This window comes from Neoarius graeffei, chromosome 17 (assembly GCF_027579695.1).
Source record: "Neoarius graeffei isolate fNeoGra1 chromosome 17, fNeoGra1.pri, whole genome shotgun sequence".
Taxonomy (NCBI): domain Eukaryota; kingdom Metazoa; phylum Chordata; class Actinopteri; order Siluriformes; family Ariidae; genus Neoarius; species Neoarius graeffei.
The window spans coordinates 52195132-52218731 of NC_083585.1; the positions used below are offsets into that span (position 1 = coordinate 52195132).

Below are 23600 nucleotides of genomic sequence, written 5' to 3' on the forward strand. Positions count from 1 at the left end.
AATGATCCCAAACACACTGCCCGGGCAACGAAGGAGTGGCTTCGTAAGAAGCATTTCGAGGTCCTGGAGTGGCCTAGCCAGTCTCCAGATCTCAACCCCATAGAAAATCTTTGGAGGGAGTTGAAAGTCCGTTCTGCCCAGCGACAGCCCCAAAACATCACTGCTCTAGAGGAGATCTGCATGGAGGAATGGGCCAAAATACCAGCAACAGTGTGTGAAAACCTTGTGAAGACTTACAGAAAACGTTTGACCTCTGTCATTGCCAACAAAGGGTATATAACAAAGTATTGAGATGAACTTTTGTTATTGACCAAATACTTATTTTCCACCATAATTTGCAAATAAATTCTTTAAAAATCAGACAATGTGATTTTCTGTATTTTTTTTTCTCATTTTGTCTCTCATAGTTGAGGTATACCTATGATGAAAATTACAGGCCTCTCATCTTTTTAAGTGGGAGAACTTGCACAACTGGCGACTGACTAAATACTTTTTTGCCCCACTGTATCTTGTTTTTAATTACCACAAATCATTAATTTAATTTTTTCTTTCCTACTTTATGAACAAAAATACTTTTTATGTTACTACACATGGGTCATCCAAGTGTGATTTAAAATTAAATGTCTTAATACTATAATAATAATAATAATTTGTTTCAAGTAATTACTTTAGCAGTGAATGGGGCCAGTTATTTATTTATTAACTATGTAGTTAGCTAAGCCAACTACAATAAAATTAGCTAACTAAAGTAGAATATGTCAACAGCTCGGTAGCTAATAGTAATTACTTGTAACTTTCTGACAAGTAATCTACTCACTCTCAAGGTAACCTAAACATAATCAATTTTTTTCTAAGGTAATGTTAGAACAATTGAAAAACATTACTTACATGTATTAGATGGGCAAAGGGCGCTGTGCTGAGCTGTGAAATGTCTGACACAAGCACAATTCACAGTTCCCACCAAACGCTGGAGTAAATGCATGCGGGTCGGTTCTGACCCATGCGTGTAAACTTGATGTAGAATTACAAAAGCTGTGCTTGTTCATAACTTAAGAAAGGAAAAATAAAAATAATGATTTGTGCTAAACAAAAACAAGATATTTACTGCATATTTGGAAAAGTAAATGACAAAATGAATTTATTTCAAAAGTATATCATAGAAACACTCAGCCATACATGAAATAACCTGGAAAATGAATGCAGGTCGTTTTTGACCCATGTTGTGCATTAGAAGGGTAGTGATACAAAAAGGGTTTTTATTCAAAAAGTAAGAAAGGAAAAAATAAAATAAGGATGTATGATGATCAAAAACAAGTTAATTGAGGAATACCTTGAATACTGAATGATGGAATTAATTTATTGCAAAGATATAGAAGATAAAAACTCAGCCGGGTCACTTTTGACCCATGTTTTGCATCAAAGGGTTAAATCTGGAAGATTTTGAAAGCGTCATTACCTCCCAGCCTCCTGAGGTATTTCACAAGTGGACTGATTTTTCTGGATTTGGATTAATAAATACACTATGGCTACGTTCACACTGCAGGCTGAAGTGACTCAAATCCGATCTTTTCGCCCATATGTGACCTGTATCCGATCTTTTATTGACCATATGAACGACACAGATCCGATTTTTTCAAATCCGACCCAGGCCGTTTGGATATGTGGTCCTAATTCCGATTCCTATCCGCTCTTTTCATATGCAACTTCAGTCTGAACCACCAGGTCGCATTCATCAGACTTACACGTCATCAACAAGCCACAAACGTCACTATTCTGCACTGAAGTAGGCGGCGGGTCTCTCAAAAAAAGCTACAACAACATGGCACATAATCACAGGTGCAGATAGAGGGTGGGACTTGTCCCACCCAGATTTAAATTCACCTCGTTCGGTCCCCCCCACTTATAGGGAGGAAAAAACGTCTATGCTGTCTTTCTTTGCATAAGGCAAACCTCACGGAAAAATCAAAAGACTAATTACCATTCAGTTTATTGAGGTGCACAGCAGTGTATACATAGTTGCAACAACTCACATAAAACAAAGACTGATATTCGGTTGGTTGAGCTGCGCAGACTGCACAGGTTGCGAGCTCGAGCTTGGTTGCTATGGTAACCCACAACAAGTTTGACAGGCATATCGGGGTTGGGGTTGGTTTGCTGGCAGCTTTGTCCCCCCCCCCCAGTTTTTTGTCCCCCCCAGTTCCAAAAACGTATCTGCGCCCCTGCGCATGACATCAATGCGAGGGACGCTTCGGGCTGTGAAGGTTCTGAATCTTCTCAGTGGAAGGACGCAGAGGTTAGGGAGCTGATTTCCATTTGGGGGGATACAGCTATTCAAGCTAGATTGGATGGGTCATACCGCAACCGGGCGGTTTTACTTCCGTAAACACTGGCCATGCTCACTGCGTGTGATGTCGTCGTATCCTGCAATGCGCATGCGGAACACTTTTAGGTCGCTTTTCGTTCATACTGAGGATCACATACAAGTCGCATATATTTGTTAATGTGAACGACCTCACAAAAAAATCGGATTTCACAAAAAAATCGGAATTGAGCATTAAGCCTTGCAGTGTGAACGTAGCGTAAGTTACATTTAGCAGATGCTCTTATCCAGAGCGGCCTGGGGAGCAGTTGGGGGTTAGGCGCCTTGCTCAAGTGCACTTCAGCCATTTCGGCTGGTCCAGGGATTTGAACCAGCAACCTTTTGGTCCTAAAGTTTCTTATTTAAACATTAGGCCATGGCTTCCCCAGCCACAAAGTGAGGAACAACAACAAAAACAAAAAACAAACAAAAAAACCCCTATAAAACTTCAAGAATATAATGCTGACTTAACGACTTGCTTAATTTTTCAGCATGCTTGGTCATGCCAGTCTGGAAAGACTTATCATTATATTGTGCTTTTTGCAGCTAGCTTGTCCTCATCTCTCTGTGTTATTCCACAGCTTCAGCTTCAGGATGGATATTGCAGAGGGATGTGCTAATCACTACTTGTCTTTCAAATTCACAATCATGCTCTCTTGGGGGTTCTGACATGCGCATGCATTCATAACGTGTCTCCTACACACACTTTCCAAACTATTCTGTTCATCAGTCTCCTCTGTTTTCATTTACAGTTGTTCTAATGTTGTATTTATGGAACTCCATTTCTGTGTCTTGCAAAAGTGGATCACTATTTGATTTTTTTTTTTTTTTGTGCTATTAATTGACTTTTAGGGTATGGAAAAGGCAAGGATTCCTTTCTTTAAAATTCAACGATTTTTGTATGTAAAGCACATAAATCTTGTCAAACACAGAATTTTGCTAGGACTTTTTTTTTTATCTGAATGCTTGGTGCATGTCATTGGATTCTGTGATGCTTTACAGACGAACATGCCTTCAATCCATCATGCGAGAGGATGGAGCCAATTACTCAAACTTCTACAGAATGCTCATAGCCATTTTTCCAGAGTAACTGAGTGGTGCTGTCACTCTTCTTTTTAACTTAACCCAATCTTCCTCAGTTTATTCAGTGTCAAGCCACACTTGTGAGCTCAGTCTCTGTTATCACGTAACATTTGCTCATTTGGCTGATGCTTCTATCCAAAGTGACATGACTTACAAATGAGACAGGATATAACTGAGCAGTTGTAAATTAAAGGTCTTGCTCAAGGATCCAACAGAGATAGCTAGAAACGGCTGGGATTTGAACTCATAACCTTCTGAGCAGTCTCCCAGAGCCTTAACTACTGAGCCACCACTTCCTACAACCCCAATTCCAAAAAAGTTGGGACAAAGTACAAATTGTAAATAAAAACAGAATGCAATAATTTACAAATCTCAAAAACTGATATTGTATTCACAATAGAACATAGACAACATATCAGTTGTCTAAAAAAGTGAGACATTTTGAAATTTCATGCCAAATATTGGCTCCTTTGAAATTTCATGACAGCAACACATCTCAAAAAAGTTGGGACAGGGGCAATAAGAGGCTGGAAAAGTTAAAGGTACAAAAAAGGAACAGCTGGAGGACCAAATTGCAACTCATTAGGTCAATTGGCAATAGGTCATTAACATGACTGGGTATAAAAAGAGCATCTTGGAGTAGCAGCGGCTCTCAGAAGTAAAGATGGGAAGAGGATCACCAATCCCCCTAATTCTGCGCCGACAAATAGTGGAGCAATATCAGAAAGGAGTTCAACAGTGTAAAATTGCAAAGAGTTTGAACATATCATCATCTACAGGGCATAGTATCATCAAAAGATTCAGAGAATCTGGAAGAATCTCTGTGCGTAAGGGTCAAGGCTGGAAAACCATACTGGGTGCCTGTGATCTTCGGGCCCTTAGACAGCACTGCATCACATACAGGCATGCTTCTGTATTGGAAATCACAAAATGGGCTCAGGAATATTTCCAGGGAACATTATCTGTGAACACAATTCACCGTGCCATCCGCCGTTGCCAGCTAAAACTCTATAGTTCAAAGAAGAAGCCGTATCTAAACATGATCCAGAAGCGCAGACGTCTTCTCTGGGCCAAGGCTCATTTAAAATGGACTGTGTCAAAGTGGAAAACTGTTCTGTGGTCAGACGAATCAAAATTTGAAGTTCTTTATGGAAATCAGGGATGCCGTGTCATTCGGACTAAAGAGGAGAAGGACGACCCAAGTTGTTATCAGCGCTCAGTTCAGAAGCCTGCATCTCTGATGGTATGGGGTTGCATTAGTGCGTGTGGCGTGGGCAGCTTACACATCTGAAAAGACACCATCAATGCTGAAAGGTATATCCAGGTTCTAGAGCAACATATGCTCCCATCCAGACGACGTCTCTTTCAGGGAAGACCTTGCATTTTCCAACATGACAATGCCAAACCACATACTGCATCAATTACAGCATCATGGCTGTGTAGAAGAAGGGTCCGGGTACTGAACTGGCCAGCCTGCAGTCCAGATCTTTCACCCATAGAAAACATTTGGCGCATCATAAAACGGAAGATACGACAAAAAAGACCTAAGACAGTTGAGCAACTAGAATCCTACATTAGACAAGAATGGGTTAACATTCCTATCCCTAAACTTGAGCAACTTGTCTCCTCAGTCCCCAGACGTTTACAGACTGTTGTAAAGAGAAAAGGGGATGTCTCACAGTGGGAAACATGGCCTTGTCCCAACTTTTTTGAGATGTGTTGTTGTCATGAAATTTAAAATCACCTAATTTTTCTCTTTAAATGATACATTTTCTCAGTTTAAACATTTGATATGTCATCCATGTTCTATTCTGAATAAAATATGGAATTTTGAAACTTCCACATCATTGCATTCCATTTTTATTTACAATTTGTACTTTGTCCCAACTTTTTTGGAATCGGGGTTGTAGAATGAGCAATGTGAAACGGTCTGTGCGTTCTCCAAGACACTTTAAAGCGACCTTTGCATCTTTTAGAGTTCATTGCAGGTCATGATGAACACTTCTGAAGATTTCTACAGTAACTGTCTGTTTTATACAGTACATCAACCAATGATGATGATTGTAATTGGATAGTATCTTTCTGACTGGCAGGGGAAAGGATGATGTTGATGTCCATCCTTTTTGTCTAGAAAGCATGAACGGTTATTAGCTCATCCAGCTGACAGGCGATGACTTTATGCCATTACGTGTTGTCCATCGTCCGTCTTAGTGGGCCTGTTAAGCATAACAATTGTGCACAAAATGAAAAAAGCATGAAACTTTCAGGGTTTGTTCTTGAAGGCATAAGCTTTAATTTGAGACGTGGAGGCATTCTCAGTTTGACCTCTGGGGTCAGCTAGAGGTCATTGACCTCCATGATATCACATTTCTATGCATGAAATTAGAAAAGGCTGTATCTTAACATCTAAATGTGATGTAAATGTAAAATAAATGTGTTTTTCCATGTGCCTGGACATGAAAAAATCACATATAATACTGATTTTCCTCTTAGGTGTAACTTCAGGGGTCAGGTAGAGGTCATTGACCTTTGAAATTTGAAGTTTCTATGCATGAAATTCTAGACGGGTGTATCTTAGGATCTAAATGTGATAGAAATGTGAAGTTAATGTGTATTTCCTTGTTTCTGACCATGAGAACCCATTTTTGATACTGATATTACTAAAGAATACTGATATTATTAAAGAAAGGAAAGAAAACACACAAGGGTGCACTTGTACTACACTGTGTGCACAATTATTAGGCAAGTGAGTACTCTGACCCTACCATTATTTCTATGCATGTTTTCCAACCGCAAGCTAGATACACTTGAATGCTAATTGGATTTAAGCATTCTCAGGTGGTATTTATTTGTGTAATGAGGGAGGGTGTGACCTAAAGTAATTAATACCCTATATTAAGGTGTGCATAATTATTAGGTAGCTTCTTTATCTCAGGCAAAATGGGCCAAAAAAGAGATTTAACAGACACTGAAAAGACAAAAATTATAAAATGCCTATCAGAGGGATGCAGCACTCTTGAAATAGCTAAGCTATAGAAATGTGAGCACAGAACAATCAAACGTTTTGTTGCAAATAGTCAACAGGGTCGCAAAAAATGTGTGGAGAAGAAAAGACACAAATTAACCGCAAAAGACTTGAGAAGGATTAAACATGAAGCTACCAGGAACCCATTATCCTCCAGTGCCACAATATTCTAGAACTGCAACCGACCTGGAGTGTCCAGAAGGACAAGGTGTTCTGTGCTCAGAGACATGGCCAAGGTAAGGAAGGCTGAAACACGACCACCACTAAACAAGACTCACAAGTTGAAATGTCAAGATTGGGCCAAGACATATCTGAAGACAGATTTTCCAAAGGTTTTATGGACGGATGAAATGAGAGTGACTCTGGATAGACCAGATGGATGGGCCCATAGCTGGATAACTAATGGACACAGGGCACTTTGACTCAGGCCCTGTCCACACGGCAACGGATTCAGGTGACTCCGATACAATTGCTTATCGTTTAGGCCTGGCGTCCACACGGCACCGGCGTTTTGGGTGCCCAAAACGCAATCTTTTTGAGAACGGGTTCCAGAGTGGAAAGGTCTGGCAACGTTGCCGTTGTGAAGTCGTCTGGATGAGTAGAACGGATTTGTTTACGATGACATCACAACCACATGACTGTGAGTGCTTCACGCCGGGTAGAAGTGTAACGAATATCACCAGGAAAAAGCCTTACAGAGCACTAGTGAGAGTGAAACACGAGCTTGGATAATATTATTATTATTATTATGATTATTATTATTATTATTATTATTATTATGTTCAGTGTTAGTTCACAGTAGTAATGCAAGAAGCAGAATAGTGACAGTAATAGTGAAGCAAAAACATGCAATTGTACAAACACTGCAGCTCTACAGCAAAATATTCATTTATGAAATGGTCTGATTCTTAACACCAGTAGTGCCAATGATCTTCTCATTGCGATGCGAGTTGTCAACAAATCCTATAACTTGATTCATGAAACGCGCTTACAAAATATTTTCACTGTGAATATTTATTGTGTAATGGTGCAATCCCGCCAGCAAAAATAGGGGAAAAAAGGAGCGATCTCACCTCTTCAGATGTTGATTTAAGTCCGACAATACATTCCTCAAAAAGGGCGTAGAGGAGCAAATTAATCCAATTTATTCCGGACCATTGAAGACGCCGCCTTCCGCGTAGAATCATACGTCATCCTCGCCGCCATATTGGAGAGGTCAAAGCGGAGAATAAAGATTAGCTGCGTTTAACTGTACCAACAGATTTACCGTCCAAACGAGATCATATGGGATTACCTTTCACAGGTGAGAAACAACAAATTAATCCATCAACGTGTAGCATTCAATTTATTCCGGACCATTGAAGACGCCGCCTTCCGCGTAGAATCATACGTCATCCTCGCCGCCATTTTGGATAGGTCAAAGCGGAGAATAAAGATTAGCTGTGTTTAACTGTACCAACAGGTTTTCTGTCCAAACGAGATCACATGGGATTACCTTTCACAGGTGAGACTGGAAAAATACTTTTCATTGTATTTGGTCATTATAATTTTACAAACAGATTTTCCTGACTTTGTGGCTAATATGAAGTCTCGCGCATAATAGTTTATGCGCATGCGTCGTTACTTCTTCTATTGTTCTGGTGTCTCCGAAGGGACCGTCTTACAGCGCCCCTAGAGGTGTGGCATGTGTATTGCATCGTTTTCAGCAAGCGTTGCGTTGCCATATGGACCTGATATTTTACTGATTGTTGCCCATTTGGACGCGATATATTTTTAAATAACATCTCGTTGCCGTTGTCGTGTGGATGTAGCCTCAGACACCAGCAAGGTGGTGGAGGGGCAATGGCATGGGCTGCTATTATTAAGGATGAGCTAGTTTGACCATTTCAGGTTGAAGATGGACTTAACATCAACTTCCAAACCTACTGCCAGTTTCTAAAAGATACATTCTTCAAGCAGTGGTATGGGAAGAAGTCTGCATCATTCAAGAAGGCCATGATTGTTATGCAGAACAATGCACCATCACATGACCCAAGTACTCCACTGCTTGGCGAACCCACAAAGGCCTTAAAGATGACAAAGTAATGACATGGCCCCCTTCCTCACCACACCCTATTGAGTACTTGTGGCCCCTTCTTAAGCATGAGATTTACAGCGAGGGAAGACAATACACCACTCTGAATAGCATTTGGGAGGCCGTGGTTGCTCCTGCACAAAAAGTTGATCGTCAACAAATCAAAAAACTAACAGACTGGATGGAAGGCTCATGGCAGTTATTGAAAAGAAGGGTGGCTATATTGGTCACTGAATATTTTTGAAATGCTAGAAGTGTTTATTTGTTAATTCTGAGTTGTTTATTTGTTACACTGAAAATTAAAATAAACAAGTGAGATGGGAAACTTTAAGCTTTTCATTTAGTTGCATAATAATTCTGCACACTAAATGTTGCCTAATAATTCTGCACACTTGTATATTCCCCTGAGAAGGCCTAAACTCCCCTTTCCTTTGTTAATCATTCTGGTTTTAGGTTTATTAACAATTTGGATTGACTGAGAGCACTGTATTTGTTCAACGATAAAATTAATCATCAGGAATACAACTTGCCTAATAATTGTGCACACAGTGTACTGAGTCTACTGTTTATTTTCCTGTGCTGCTGAACAGTGTTGGGAGAGAGTGAGAAAGAGAGAGCAGCACACAGGTTTTGAAGGTTCCAAGCGCGGGAAAACCACACCCCTTGCCCCACTCTGAACCGCGGGAAAATAATGGGCTACACACAAAACATGAACATGAAAATTCCGTTGAATCTCTACCTCTGCTAGACTGACATATAGTTATTCCTGTGAATTTAGAATTGCCCTATCAATGTCCAACATTAAAATGACTGAAAATTAAACTACAATATACTGTATTCTTCAACTCTAGTGCAAATGAGAGCAAATGCTCCAAAACATTACTCACTTTGAAATTATCAATGGAAATGGGGCAACTGTGTTCAGCTTCTGACATAGTTTGTGACCACTGGAGATGTTTTACTTATCAGAAATGAGTTGTGTCATGTCCAGAAACATGGAATCATATATTTACTTTACATTTACAGTATTTCACATTTTAATCCAAAGATAGATTGTTTCTAATTTCATGCTTAGAAATGCATTATCGTGGAGGTCAGTGACCTCTAGCTGACCTCAGAGGTGACTTATAAAAATGATATCAGTATTAGAAATTAGTTTATCATGGCCAGAAACATGGAAATACACATTTAGTTTACATTTCTATCACATTTAGAACCTAAGATACACCCGTTTCTAATTCCGTGCATAGATATGCATTATGCTGGAGGTCAGTGACCTCTAGCTGACCCCAGAGATGACCTGTAAGAGTAATACCAGTATTAAAAATGGGTTTCTCATGGTCAGAAACAAGGAAATACACATTAATTTCACATTTCTATCACATTTAGAACCTAAGATACACCCGTTTCTAATTTCGTGCATAGATATGCATTATGCTGGAGGTCAGTGACCTCTAGCTGACCCCAGAGATGACCTGTAAGAGTAATACCAGTATTAAAAATGGGTTTCTCATGGTCAGAAACAAGGAAATACACATTAATTTCACATTTCTATCACATTTAGATCCTAAGATACACCCGTCTAGAATGTCATGCATAGAAACTTCAAATTTCAAAGGTCAATGACCTCTGCCTGACCCCTGAAGTTACCCCTAAGAGGAATATCAGTATTATATATGATTTTTTCATGCCCAGTAACATGGAAAAACACATTTATTTTACATTTACATCACATTTAGATGTTAAGATACAGCCTTTTCTAATTTCATGCATAGAAATGTGCCATCATGGAGGTCAATGACCTCTAGCTGACCCCAGAGGTCAAACTGAGAATGCCTCCACGTCTCAAATTAAAGCTTATGCCTTCAAGAACAAACTCTGAAAGTTTCATGCTTTTTTCATTTTGTGCACAATTCTTCTGATAATAAGAGCTTAACAGCCCCACTATCTGTGGTCATCCACGTTTCACAAAAATTGCTTGTTCTCTCACAGTTCTTCACTGATTTTTATTCTTGTTGGCAGGAAGGTAGGTCTGCCTGGGGTGCATATGACTTCTACACAAATTATCATAATTGCAATTAATAATGAGTATATGGGTTAATTAAGCCCTAACGAGCAGTTTCCACACAAACCGCTTCTTCTCCCTCAATTCTTCACTGATTTTGATTCTTTCTGGCATGAAGGCAGGGGCACCTAGGGTGCATATAACTTCTACCCAGATTTGCTTAATTACAATTATTAATGAAGTTATGGACTAATTAAGCCTTAATGAACAGTTCAACAAAGATCGCTTCTTAGTCAATTCCTCACCATTTTGGATTCTTTCTGGCAAATAGGTCGGTATCCTGGTGGCACGGTGGTGTAGTGGGTAGCACTGTCTCCTCACAGCAAGAAGGTCCGGGTTCGAGCCCCATGGCCGGCGAGGGCCTTTCTGTGCGGAGTTTGCACATTCTCCCTGTGTCCACGTGGGTTTCCTCCGGGTACTCCGGTTTCCCCCACAGTCCAAAGACATGCAGGTTAGGTTAACTGGTGACTCTAAATTGACCGTAAGTGTGAATGGTTGTCTGTGTCTATGTGTCAGCCCTGTGATGACCTGGCGACTTGTCCAGGGTGTACCCCGCCTTTTGCCCATAGTCAGCTGGGATAGGCTCCAGCTTGCCTGCCACCCTGTAGAACAGGATAAAGCAGCTAGAGATAATGAGATGAGATGAGGTCGGTATCCCTAGGGTATATATAACTTCTATATAAAGCTTGCATATAGTGTATATACATGTAGCTTGCAACATTTACTGTGCAAGGTGGCCAATTTTAGATCGTTCCTTCTGAACTAGACGGGGCTGGAGTGAGCTACGCCGTCACTGACAGTCTTGTTCTCTCTTGGACTCTCGGACACGCATGGCTTGTCACCAACTGGATTTGAACTCTCAGTTTTATTAGAATGTTTTTGAATATGGTTTAAATTGCTGAATCTGGCTGAGTTATTTCAGCATAACCACCAAGTCTGACTATAAGTTTCCTTCACTGACTGAGCATGATATCATAGAAACTTGTGCATGTTTTGAATCTCAATAATTTTTTTTTGGAAACTTCAAAGTGCACTCAAAGGAGAGCACTTCAGCATGACTTTGAGTCCATGTTATACCTCTTACGATTGGTCTGCAAAACTTTCACCTTTCTGAGAAACGGCAGATGTCTGTTGGTGAATATCTGAGGCTGAATGGTGTTATGAAACTTTACATGCATATGTATGACACTTTATAAATGTTACACACATCTGAGAAACCTTTAGAGCCAAGATGGTGGACAGCAACAGCTGGAGGGTGCAGCAGTATTTAAATAACATGCACCTTTTAACTTTACGAGCACATCGCAGACCTGATTTGTATATTAGGAGCATGCATATCTCAACCAACATTTTATCAGCCTGCTTATAGATTTTGTCCAAGTGTTTTGGATGAGCAGGCAAATGTTTACTGTATATGCTGGCTCTTCATGTTGATTCGCTTGGATGGTGAAATTGTATTTGACAAGCATTCCAGAGGTGAAATGACATTTGAGACTACAATTTATTTCATTGTATTTGCTCTAGAAAGCTGCATCATGGTGAAAGTCAGATCAGCAGTTATTTGTGTGAAAATTTTGGTGGGACCTTGGGCACTCATTCCTGGAAGCAAAATCTGGCAGAAAGTATGAAAAGTAATCTGGAGTCTCCATGCAGTCTTTTGAAAACATAGTAAAAAAAAAAAAAAAGGAAAAAAAAAATAAAAAACATGAAATCTTGTGTATATATAAATAGAATAGAAGCTAGATCTGCAATCTAAATCCCAAAGCAGCTTTACAAAGAACCAAAGGTGACAGTAATGAGGAAAAACACTTTATGATAGAGGTAAGGAGGAAGAGACCTTTGGTGGAAGAAACCCTCTCATATGGCCGGGGATTGGGAATCATGGATCATAATTGTAGATCATAAAGAATATAGTTTGGTTAGCTACAACCCAACATCCATCCATCCATCCATCCATCCATCCATCCAAAACCACTTATCCTGCACAGGGTTGCAGGCAAGCTGGAGCCTATCCCAGTTGACTATGGGCGAGAGGCGGGGTACACCCTGGACAAGTCACCAGGTCATCACAGGGCTGGACCATAGAGACACACAACCATTCACACTCACATTCACACTGACGGTCAATTTAGAGTCACCAGTTAACCTAACCTGCATGTCTTTGGACTGTGGGGGAAAACGGAGCACCCGGAGGAAACCCATGCGGACACAAGGAGAACATGCAAACTCCACACAGAAAGGCCCCTGTTGACCTCTACTCGAAAATAAATCCCCAAAAATACAAATAAAAAGTAACAAAATATGGAATAAAAGTATTTGATGGTAAGAACAAATCTGTTTTATTTTTCAATAATTATAATTATCACGGTGGTGTAGTGGTTAGCACTGTTGCCTCACAGCAAGAAGGTCCTGGGTTTGAGCCCAGTGGCTGACGAGGGCCTCTCTGTGCGGAGTTTGCATGTTCTGCCCGTGTCTGTGTGGGTTTCCTCTGGGTGCTCCGGTTTCCCCCCCAGTCCAAAGACATGCAGGTCAGGTGAATTGTTGGCTCTAAATTGACCGTAGGTGTGAATGGTAGTGTGTCTCTATGTGCCGGCCCTGTAATGACCTGGCGACTTGTCCAGGGTGTACCTCACCTCTCGCCCATAGTCAGCTGGGATAGGCTCTAGCTTGCCCACGACCCTGCACAGGATAAGTGGCTACAGATAATGGATGGATGGATGGATGGATGGACTCTATCATTTGTCTTTACCAAAAATGAATCTGAAGACATTTTGATATTTTGTTTTTCAGTAGTAATTAATGTTTAAATTGATATTGTACAAAATGTTCTAGGTCATATTAAGCAGTTACATTAAAACACCCAATTCTGTGTTTCATCCTTCAACTGTTTTCATATATTGCATGTCTTTCTCATTTGTAACCAGGTTCCTCCTATCCTGCTGGACAAACAGTTCTCCGAATTCACCCCTGACATTACGCCCATCATCCTCGCTGCCCACACAAACAATTATGAGATTATTAAGATGCTGGTGCAGAAAGGTGTGTCAGTGCCTCAGCCCCATGAGGTGCGCTGCAACTGTTCTGAGTGCGTATCCAGCTCAGATGTGGACAGTCTCCGCCACTCACGCTCACGCCTTAACATCTACAAGGCCCTGGCAAGCCCGTCACTCATCGCACTGTCTAGCGAGGACCCATTCCTGACTGCCTTCCAGCTCAGCTGGGAACTCCAAGAGCTCAGTAAGGTGGAGAACGAGTTCAAGGCTGAGTATGAAGAGCTGTCTCATCAGTGTAAGTGCTTTGCAAAGGATCTGCTGGACCAGACACGTTCCTCACGCGAATTGGAGCTTATCCTCAACTTTCGTGATGACCTGAACCTCCTGGATGAAGAAAGCAACAACGAACTGGCTCGGCTTAAACTGGCCATCAAATACCGACAGAAGGAGGTGAGTCCCTTCTTGTAGGAACTGAGTATGTCTGTATTTCTGCTATAATCTTGTTGTTTTTTTGTAACTTCACAATAGTGCTTTATGAGTTTGTAAGGAATGGCTATTTTCAAGGTTATGGTCATACACAAGTCCTAAAGATTAGCAAAATGGGTGAGAAAAATCCACCTTTTGGTGAAGTCGCATCATCTCGCACTGAAAAAATTGGAAAAATCCAACCTTTAATTGAAATAAATTTATTCAGAGGAAAACAAATCCCTCATCAAGAAATGATTATTTTCAACAAAACACATGCCACTATTTTTGGCACCTTTGAATTTAATACTTTGTACAACCTCCCTTTGCCAGTAAAACAGCACTGAATCACTCCCATTTTATAAGGTTGGAGATACAGAGCAGGGAATCTGAGACCGTTCCTCTTTACACAATCTCTCCAGATCATCAAGGGTCCTCGGCCCATTCTTGTGCTCTCGCCTCTTCAGCTCACAACACAGGATTTCCGTTTCCACAGCCCTCGGCCTTTCGCGTATTACATAGCTAGGGTTACAGTGGGGGGGCTAGTCCTCTGGTAACCATGAGAGTTTGACTCCCCACTCACATCTGTATTGCAGCGTGCCTTGCCAGATGGTAGTAGGGACCATTTTTATGATGGTCTTTGGTATGACCCAACCGTGAATAGAACTCACGGTCTCCCAATAAAAAGGCGGACACGCTACCACTAGCCCACTAGCCGGTGGAAATGATAGTGGGGCATGTGTTTTTCTTGAAAATAATTATTTTCTGATGAGGGATTTGTTTTCCTTTGAACAAATTTATTTCAATTAAAAGGTTGGATCTTTCTCATTTTTTTCAGTGTCAGATGAAGCGACTTCAATAAAAGGTGGATTCTTTCCTCATCCTTTTTATTAATCTTTACAAGGGGTGCCAATAATCATGGAAGGCACTGAATGTAGTATGTAGTCGCTTAGATGTTTCCAACCAGTAAAACAAACCCAGGTCATTCCAAATGAACTCATCTCATCTCATTATCTCTAGCCGCTTTATCCTGTTCTACAGGGTCGCAGGCAAGCTGGAGCCTATCCCAGCTGACTACGGGCGAAAGGCGGGGTACACCCTGGACAAGTCGCCAGGTCATCACAGGACTGACACATAGACACAGACAACCATTCACACTCACATTCACACCTACGGTCAATTTAGAGTCACCAGTTAACCTAACCTGCATGTCTTTGGACTGTGGGGGAAACCGGAGCACCCGGAGGAAACCCATGCGGACACGTTGAGAACATGCAAACTCCGCACAGAAAGGCCCTCGTCGGCCACGGGGCTCGAACCCGGACCTTCTTGCTGTGAGGCGACAGCACTAACCACTACACCACCGTGCTGACCAAGAGCGGAGCTGACAAAGCAAAAACAATTAGAAAGTTTAAATTAGAAAAAAAAAAGGATCCTGAAGTATTAAATGTTCTTTGGGTCCCTCTGCGGAAACCCCTCAATGATCCTTGTCGAATTCTACAACATAATGTTTCCTAGCCGAGAGGATTTTAAAGATATTTTTTAGTAATGCTCATTAATTTGTCCACTTAGGAAAAGGGATGTATGAGTGATGAGTAATGCACACGGTCATTTTCTTAAGCAGTGTTGTGGCTCTAAGGTGCCTCAGTGGCTGAGAGATCACATCATGGGCAGTTATTCCCTTCAGTCTCTTCTGATTTATTACTGTGTGACTTATTGCTGTGAAAACTGATGTCTCTGTGGAGTCTGAATCCATGTGTGATCATACCAGGGTCTTTTAGGGACAATTTTTGTTTCTTTATTTATGCAATTTTTGAATCCTGTTTCTTTTAAACCACATCGTTACGTTCAGCACTCACTTTTATAGAACCTACACTCATCGGCCACTTTAACAGGAACTTGTTCTTGACTCTGAGATCCCTGTTTCTGGCTGCAGGAGTGGAACCTAATGTGATCTTCTGCTGTTGGATGCTGAGATGCTTTTCTGCTCACCACGGTTGTAAAGAGTGATTATATGAGTTACTATATCCTTCCTGGCAGCTTGAACCAAACTGGCCATTTTCTTCTGGCCTCTCTTATCAACAAGACACTTCCACACACAGAACTGTCACTCACTCAGTGATTTTTAGCTCATCTGTCCATAAAGCCGATGAGTTATTGCCATGGCGTGGCGTCCGTCATCTACAATTCAGTTAGGCTGCTGGGCCATAGAAGGTTCACGCTGCATGCTGCACGCTACACGCGTGTAAAGAAAAGTGGACAAACGTAGCATGACTTGCTCTGGGCCATAGAACGGCGTTCACGTTGCACGCTGCACGCTGCACACTTCACGCGTGAAGCATGAAATGAACATGCACACTTTTTTCTAGGCGTGAAGACGGAAATTCCAGTCAATGCATGCGGTCACCGCCGCGCCAGCCAATCAGAACGGGTCTAGGGAGATAACGCTATGCTTTCAGGGGAAAACTTCAGAAAAAATATAATTGAATGGTATAATTGAAAAATAGTTCTTCATCGGGATTGTCAAGCAGATTATAGAATGTTCGGTGAAATTCACCACGGGTTTCTCTCAGAAGGAAGTGTTCTCGGCTCCAAATTCTGTTCCTTTTTCTCTTCCTCTGTCTCAGTAAAAGCAGAATGAGGCAATCGTCGTCATCCGAAGAGTCCATATTGTTGGTTACTCGGTCAAAGTAGAACAGACGCAACACGTGAACATCCAAGCATGAAGTTTAATGGCCCAGGGTCCGGTTCTTCACGTGAACGTGTAGCGTGCAGCGTGCAACATGCAGCGTGCAGCGTGAACCTTCTATGGCCCAGCAGCCTTAAATCATATCTCCTCCGTCAGTTCTCCATGGATTTCCGTTCTCATCACTTGGTTGTTGTTTTTGTCAATTTTTTTGCAAACAAGTTACGAATTAGACCAAATTTTCCAGACTATAATTGTATCTCCTCTCTCATTTCCCATCCGATTCCGGTTCTGATGGATGTTTTTGGTCGATCTTGCCTTGAGGAGCAAAAATTGTTTGTTTGTTTGTTTGTTGATTTACCTGTTGTAAACAATGTTTACAACTTTGTTTATTTTCAGTTAAATTGTGTCTCCTCCCTCAATTCTCAATGGATTTCTGTTCTGATTGTTTTATTTGAAAGAACTAGACCTAATGTACAAAACTTGGTCATTGTATTGTCAATTTTTTGCTAACAAATTAGTAATCAGGTCAGCTTAATACATTTTTTTCTGACTGGAATTGTATCTTCTCTCTCATTTATCATCCGATTCTAGTTCTGATCGATGTTTTGGGTCGATCTTCCCTTGGGGAACAAAATGTAGTCCTTTGTTGATTTTCCTGTTGTAAACAATTTGTCATGGAGGTTGGTCCTCTCACACACGGTTCTGTTCGATGTTTTGGTCATGTTTTTTTTTTTTTTGATGGCAGGCCAGATAAACTACAGTGGTGCTTGAAAGTTTGTGAACCCTTTAGAATTTTCTATATTTCTGCATAAATATGACCTAAAACAACATCAGACTTTCACACAAGTCCTAAAAGTAGATAAAGAGAACCCAGTTAAACAAATGAGACAAAAATATGATACTTGGTCATTGATTGATTGAAGAAAATTATCCAATATTACATATCTGTGAGTGGCAAAAGTATGTGAACCTTTGTTTTCAGTATCTGGTGTGATCCCCTTGTGCAGCAATAGCTGCAACTAAACGTTTGCGGTAACTGTTGATCAGTCCTGCACACCGGCTTGGAGGAATTTTAGCCCGTTCCTCCATACAGAACAGCTTCAACTCTGGGATGTTAGTGGGTTTCCTCACATGAACTGCTCGCTTCAGGTCCTTCCACAACATTTCGATTGGATTAAGGTCAGGACTTTGACTTGGCCATTGCAAAACATTAACTTTATTCTTCTTTAACCATTCTTTGGTAGAACGACTTGTGTGCTTAGGGTCGTTGTCTTGCTGCATGACCCACCTTCTCTTGAGATTCAGTTCATGGACAGATGTCCTGACGTTTTCCTTTAGAATTCGCTGGTATAATTCAGAATTCATTGTTCCATCAATAATGGCAAGCTGCCCTGGCCCAGATGCAGCAAAACAGGCCCAAACCATGATACTACCACCACCATGTTTCACAGATGGGATAACGTTCTTATGTGGGAATGCAGTGTTTTCTTTTCTCCAAATATAATGCTTCTAATTTAAACCAAAAAGTTCTATTTTGGTCTCATCCATCTACAAAACATTTTTTTTCCCCAATAGCCTTCTGGCTTGTCCACATGATCTTTAACAAACTGCAGACAAGCAGCAATGTTCTTTTTGGAGAGCAGTGGCTTTCTCTTTGCAACCCTGCCATGCACACCATTGTTGTTCGGTGTCCTCCTGATGGTGGACTCATGAACATTAACATTAGCCAATGTGAGAGAGGCCTTCAGTTGCTTAGAAGTTACCCTGGCATCCTTTGTGACCTCACTGACTATTACATGCCTTGCTCTTGGAGTGATCTTTGTTGGTCGACCACTCCTGGGGAGGGTAACAATGGTCTTGAATTTCCTCCATTTGTACACAATCTGTCTGACTGTGGATTGGTGGAGTCCAAACTCTTTAGAGATGGTTTTGTAACCTTTTCCAGCCTGATGAGCATCAACAACACTTTTTCTGAGGTCCTCAGAAATCTCCTTTGTTCGCGCCATGATACACTTCCACAAACATGTGTTGTGAAGATCAGACTTTGATAGATCCCTGTTCTTTAAATAAAACAGGGCGCCCACTCACACCTGATTGTCATCCCACTGATTGAAAACACCTGACTCTAATTTCACCTTCAAATTAACTGCTAATCCTAGAGGTTCACATACTTTTGCCACTCACAGATATGTAATATTGGATCATTTTCCTCAATAAATAAATGACCAAGTGTCATATTTTGGTCTCATTTGTTTAACTGGGTTCTCTTTATCTACTTTAAGGACTTGTGTGAAAATCTGATGATGTTTTCGGTCATATTTATGCAGAAATATAGAAAATTCTAAAAGGTTCACAAACTTTCAAGCACCATATCAGCAGTTTCTGAAATACTCAAATAAACCAGTCCATCTGGCTCAAACGAACACCCATGCCAGAGTGAAAGTCACGCTTTGAGATCACAATTTGTCCCATTCTGATGTTTGAACATTGTGAACATTAACTGAAGCTCTTGATTTGTATCTGTATGATTTGATGCAGTGTGCTGCTGTCGAGGGATCGGCTGATTAGAGAACCTGCATCAAACAGCAGGTGATGCATGGGTGTTCCTAATAAAGTGGCCAGCGAGTGTATTGTTCAATGGGTAAAGGAACTACAGTATTATGATGGAGATTCTTCTCTGTCCATCCTCTGTATGATGGAAGAAATAGTCTTTTTATTGCTTATTAGTACAAATAAACTAGCAATTACAACCCCGATTCCAAAAAAGTTGGGACAAAGTACAAACTGTAAATAAAAATGGAATGCAATAATTTACAAATCTCAAAAACTGATATTGTATTCACAGTAGAACATAGACAACATATCAAATGTCGAAAGCGAGACATTTTGAAATTTCATGCCAAATATTGGCTCATTTGAAATTTCATGACAGCAACACATCTCAAAAAAGTTGGGACAGGGGCAATAAGAGGCTGGAAAAGTTAAAGGTACAAAAAAGGAACAGCTGGAGGACCAAATTGCAACTTATTAGGTCAGTTGGCAATAGGTCATTAACATGACTGGGTATAAAAAGAGCATCTTGGAGTGGCAGCGGCTCTCAGAAGTAATGATGGGAAGATGATCACCAATCCCCCTAATTCTGTGCCGACAAATAGTGGAGCAATATCAGAAAGGAGTTCGACAGTGTAAAATTGCAAAGAGTTTGAACATATCATCATCTACAGTGCATAATATCATCAAAAGATTCAGAGAATCTGGAAGAATCTCTGTGCGTAAGGGTCAAGGCCGGAAAACCATACTGGGTGCCCGTGATCTTCGGGCCCTTAGACGGCACTGCATCACATACAGGCATGCTTCTGTATTGGAAATCACAAAATGGGCTCAGGAATATTTCCAGAGAACATTATCTGTGAACACAATTCACCGTGCCATCCGCTGTTGCCAGCTAAAACTCTATAGTTCAAAGAAGAAGCCGTATCTAAACATGATCCAGAAGCGCAGACGTCTTCTCTGGGCCAAGCTCATTTAAAATGGACTGTGGCAAAGTGGAAAACTGTTCTGTGGTCAGACGAATCACAATTTGAAGTTCTTTATGGAAATCAGGGACGCCGTGTCATTCGGACTAAAGAGGAGAAGGACGACCGGAGTTGTTATCAGCGCTCAGTTCAGAAGCCTGCATCTCTGATGGTATGGGGTTGCATTAGTGCGTGTGGCATGGGCAGCTTACACATCTGGAAAGACACCATCAATGCTGAAAGGTATATCCAGGTTCTAGAGCAACATATGCTCCCATCCAGACGACGTCTCTTTCAGGGAAGACCTTGCATTTTCCAACATGACAATGCCAAACCACATACTGCATCAATTACAGCATCATGGCTGCGTAGAAGAAGGGTCCGGGTACTGAACTGGCCAGCCTGCAGTCCAGATCTTTCACCCATAGAAAACATTTGACGCATCATAAAACGGAAGATACGACAAAAAAGACCTAAGACAGTTGAGCAACTAGAATCCTACATTAGACAAGAATGGGTTAACATTCCTATCCCTAAACTTGAGCAACTTGTCTCCTCAGTCCCCAGACGTTTACAGACTGTTGTAAAGAGAAAAGGGGATGTCTCACAGTGGTAAACATGGCCTTGTCCCAACTTTTTTGAGGTGTTGTTGTCATGAAATTTAAAATCACCTAATTTTTCTCTTTAAATGATACATTTTCTCAGTTTAAACATTTGATATGTCATCTATGTTCTATTCTGAATAAAATATGGAATTTTGAAACTTCCACATCATTGCATTCTGTTTTTATTTACAATTTGTACTTTGTCCCAACTTTTTTGGAATCGGGGTTGTATGTAGAACGTGATTAAAAAAAAAAAGTTTCAGCAACTACATCAGGGCATGTGTATTATGTGGTTAAGAAAACCCATTTGGAACATTGCATAATGGGTCGTTGTGCTTGTTTGTGTTTACATAGGCCTCTTGTTAGTCGTTTTATCAACACTCCTTACCACCCATTTACTCTTCCATCATCTCAATCAGTTTGGGGAAGAAGAAAAACAACAACAACAAAAAAAAAACACATGGCAGAAACCAGTACATGTCCAGCGGAGCCAGATAATTATATAAGCAAACAACAATAACACTGTGCATAGATAAAACCTAATGACAAGAGCTGCAGTTAAGCGAGAATCAATGCCGGGGTGGCCCTATATTTAGCCGGGACCATCCCCGGCCCAAACCAGCAATTGTGGCCTGCTTGGAGCATGGGGAAAATAATTTTCACTAATTTTGGTCACTGATCTTATTCTTGCATTAATCATCAATTCAACTGCACTCTGCATTTTCACGTGGCAGCCCAGACGCCGACAGCATCGCAGCAGATTAAATAGGCGCTACCAAATAAGGAAATTCTCCTCTCCCCTCTATTGCAGTTGGTTTGGTCCAAGACTCCTCCTCTGTATTGCGGGGAACTTAAACAACATTGGCGCGAAACAGCGCGCGTCAGTGATGGAGGGCAGAAAGAGGCCAGGTGGAACCGAAAGGGCGAAGCTTAAAAAAAGGAAGGAGGTGGCAGCAAAATGTGCCAAACTGACAGATATGTTCTCAAGACCAGCTGGTAGGTTACGAAAGATATGGAGTATGATAACCCTGTTTGTCGATTTTATCAGTCTATGCTAGGCCTATAATGTGTCGATAGTTTGCGATGTCAATTCAGCTTTTTGATGTCATGTGAAATCTCGCAATTTACACGGTATAGATGTGGTGTATGTCTTAACTCTAAGAAGAACCGGACATTGCTTTACATCCCAGTTATTAACAATTTTAGATGAACAGGTCCCAAGTGTGCCGTTGCGCGTTATTTCCTCATCCAGCCTATTTCATCTCGCTGTCACACCGTGCATTTCCACAGGCGTGCGCACATTGTGGTTATGAACACATAGGCCTAGAAGTCATTCATTCATTCATTCATTATCTCTAGCCGCTTTATCCTTCTACAGGGTCGCAGGCAAGCTGGAGCCTATCCCAGCTGACTACGGGCGAAAGGCGGGGTACACCCTGGACAAGTCGCCAGGTCATCACAGGGCTGACACATAGACACAGACAACCATTCACACTCACATTCACACCTACGGTCAATTTAGAGTCACCAGTTAACCTAACCTGCATGTCTTTGGACTGTGGGGGAAACCGGAGCACCCGGAGGAAACCCACGCGGACACGGGGAGAACATGCAAACTCCACACAGAAAGGCCCTCGCCGGCCCCGGGGCTCGAACCCAGGACCTTCTTGCTGTGAGGCGACAGCGCTAACCACTACACCACCGTGCCGCCACCCTAGAAGTCATATTTGATGTTAAATAATTGTTGTTAAATATATAACTTAGAAGAGGTGTATGCGTATGCCAATATTCTAAGCAGAATCGAACACTTGCTTTAGCCTACATTTCATTTAACCATTTTTGAGTTGCCTAATGCGCCCTCACGCTTTATCTGCCGGTTGCTGAGTACCCAGCATTGTTGATTTGCCATTATTTTCGAGGCGTATGCGGCATGTAATGCACAAGCATTGGTTCAAATGCACGCGAGATGGGTGCTTTTGTTATTTTAAGACTATGTGACTAAAAATGTGTTGTGTAATTCGTCTTAAATTGTGTAATTCGTCTTAAATTCGTCTTAAACTCTCTGCTTTGCTATTTGGAGTGGCAGTCAGCTGGATTTCGCCCCCGACGTAAAAGTTCATTCCCACACCCGGGCCGAAGATGCATGTCCTTTGGATGTGTTTTCAAATATTTTCACTAAGGAACTTTGGGACATGTTGGTGACACAGATAAATGTATCTGCGGATTAGACACGCGGCCACACACCATCCAATTTTAAGTGGAGCCCCGTCTCATACTAGATGAAATCGTTCGTCGGTCTCTGCATTACGTTTGTGGTCATTAAACTACCGCGTAATGGAAGTTTTATTAACCTTAAAGTAATGCAGAGAACGACGAACAACATACATTGTCACTACCTGAATTTAAACCAAATAAAAAGCATTGCGAAAGAACAGTTATTTGTTTTATCTTTTTTAATGTACTCAAATTCCTCCTCCATTTCAAAGTGGCCTGAATGTGAATTAAACTCCCGGATTGAAAACAGGGCCCACTCCGGCCCTGGCGAGAATAAACCTTTGGTAGTAATTTTCCATGATAAATAAACTTATTTAATGGAGAAGGGGGTAAAACAGGACGCAGAGTTAGCAACATTGCTCCAAGACACGTATATAAATGCAACCTGTATAAAGGGCTTAGAATGTGAATGTTTGTTTTTCCAGACCAAATCAAGAGAGTACCTTCTCCCCC

General features: G+C 41.2%; 1 protein-coding gene across 1 annotated transcript in view; it reads left to right on the forward strand.

Annotated features, from left to right (window-relative positions):
• trpc4b (transient receptor potential cation channel, subfamily C, member 4b) overlaps nucleotides 1-23600 on the forward strand; it is a 100513-nt gene that overhangs the window by 9874 nt on the left and 67039 nt on the right. The window contains exon 2 of the mRNA XM_060897721.1: nucleotides 13531-14049. Coding sequence (XP_060753704.1) covers nucleotides 13531-14049 — 519 coding nt within the window. The remainder of the gene's footprint in view (nucleotides 1-13530; nucleotides 14050-23600) is intronic.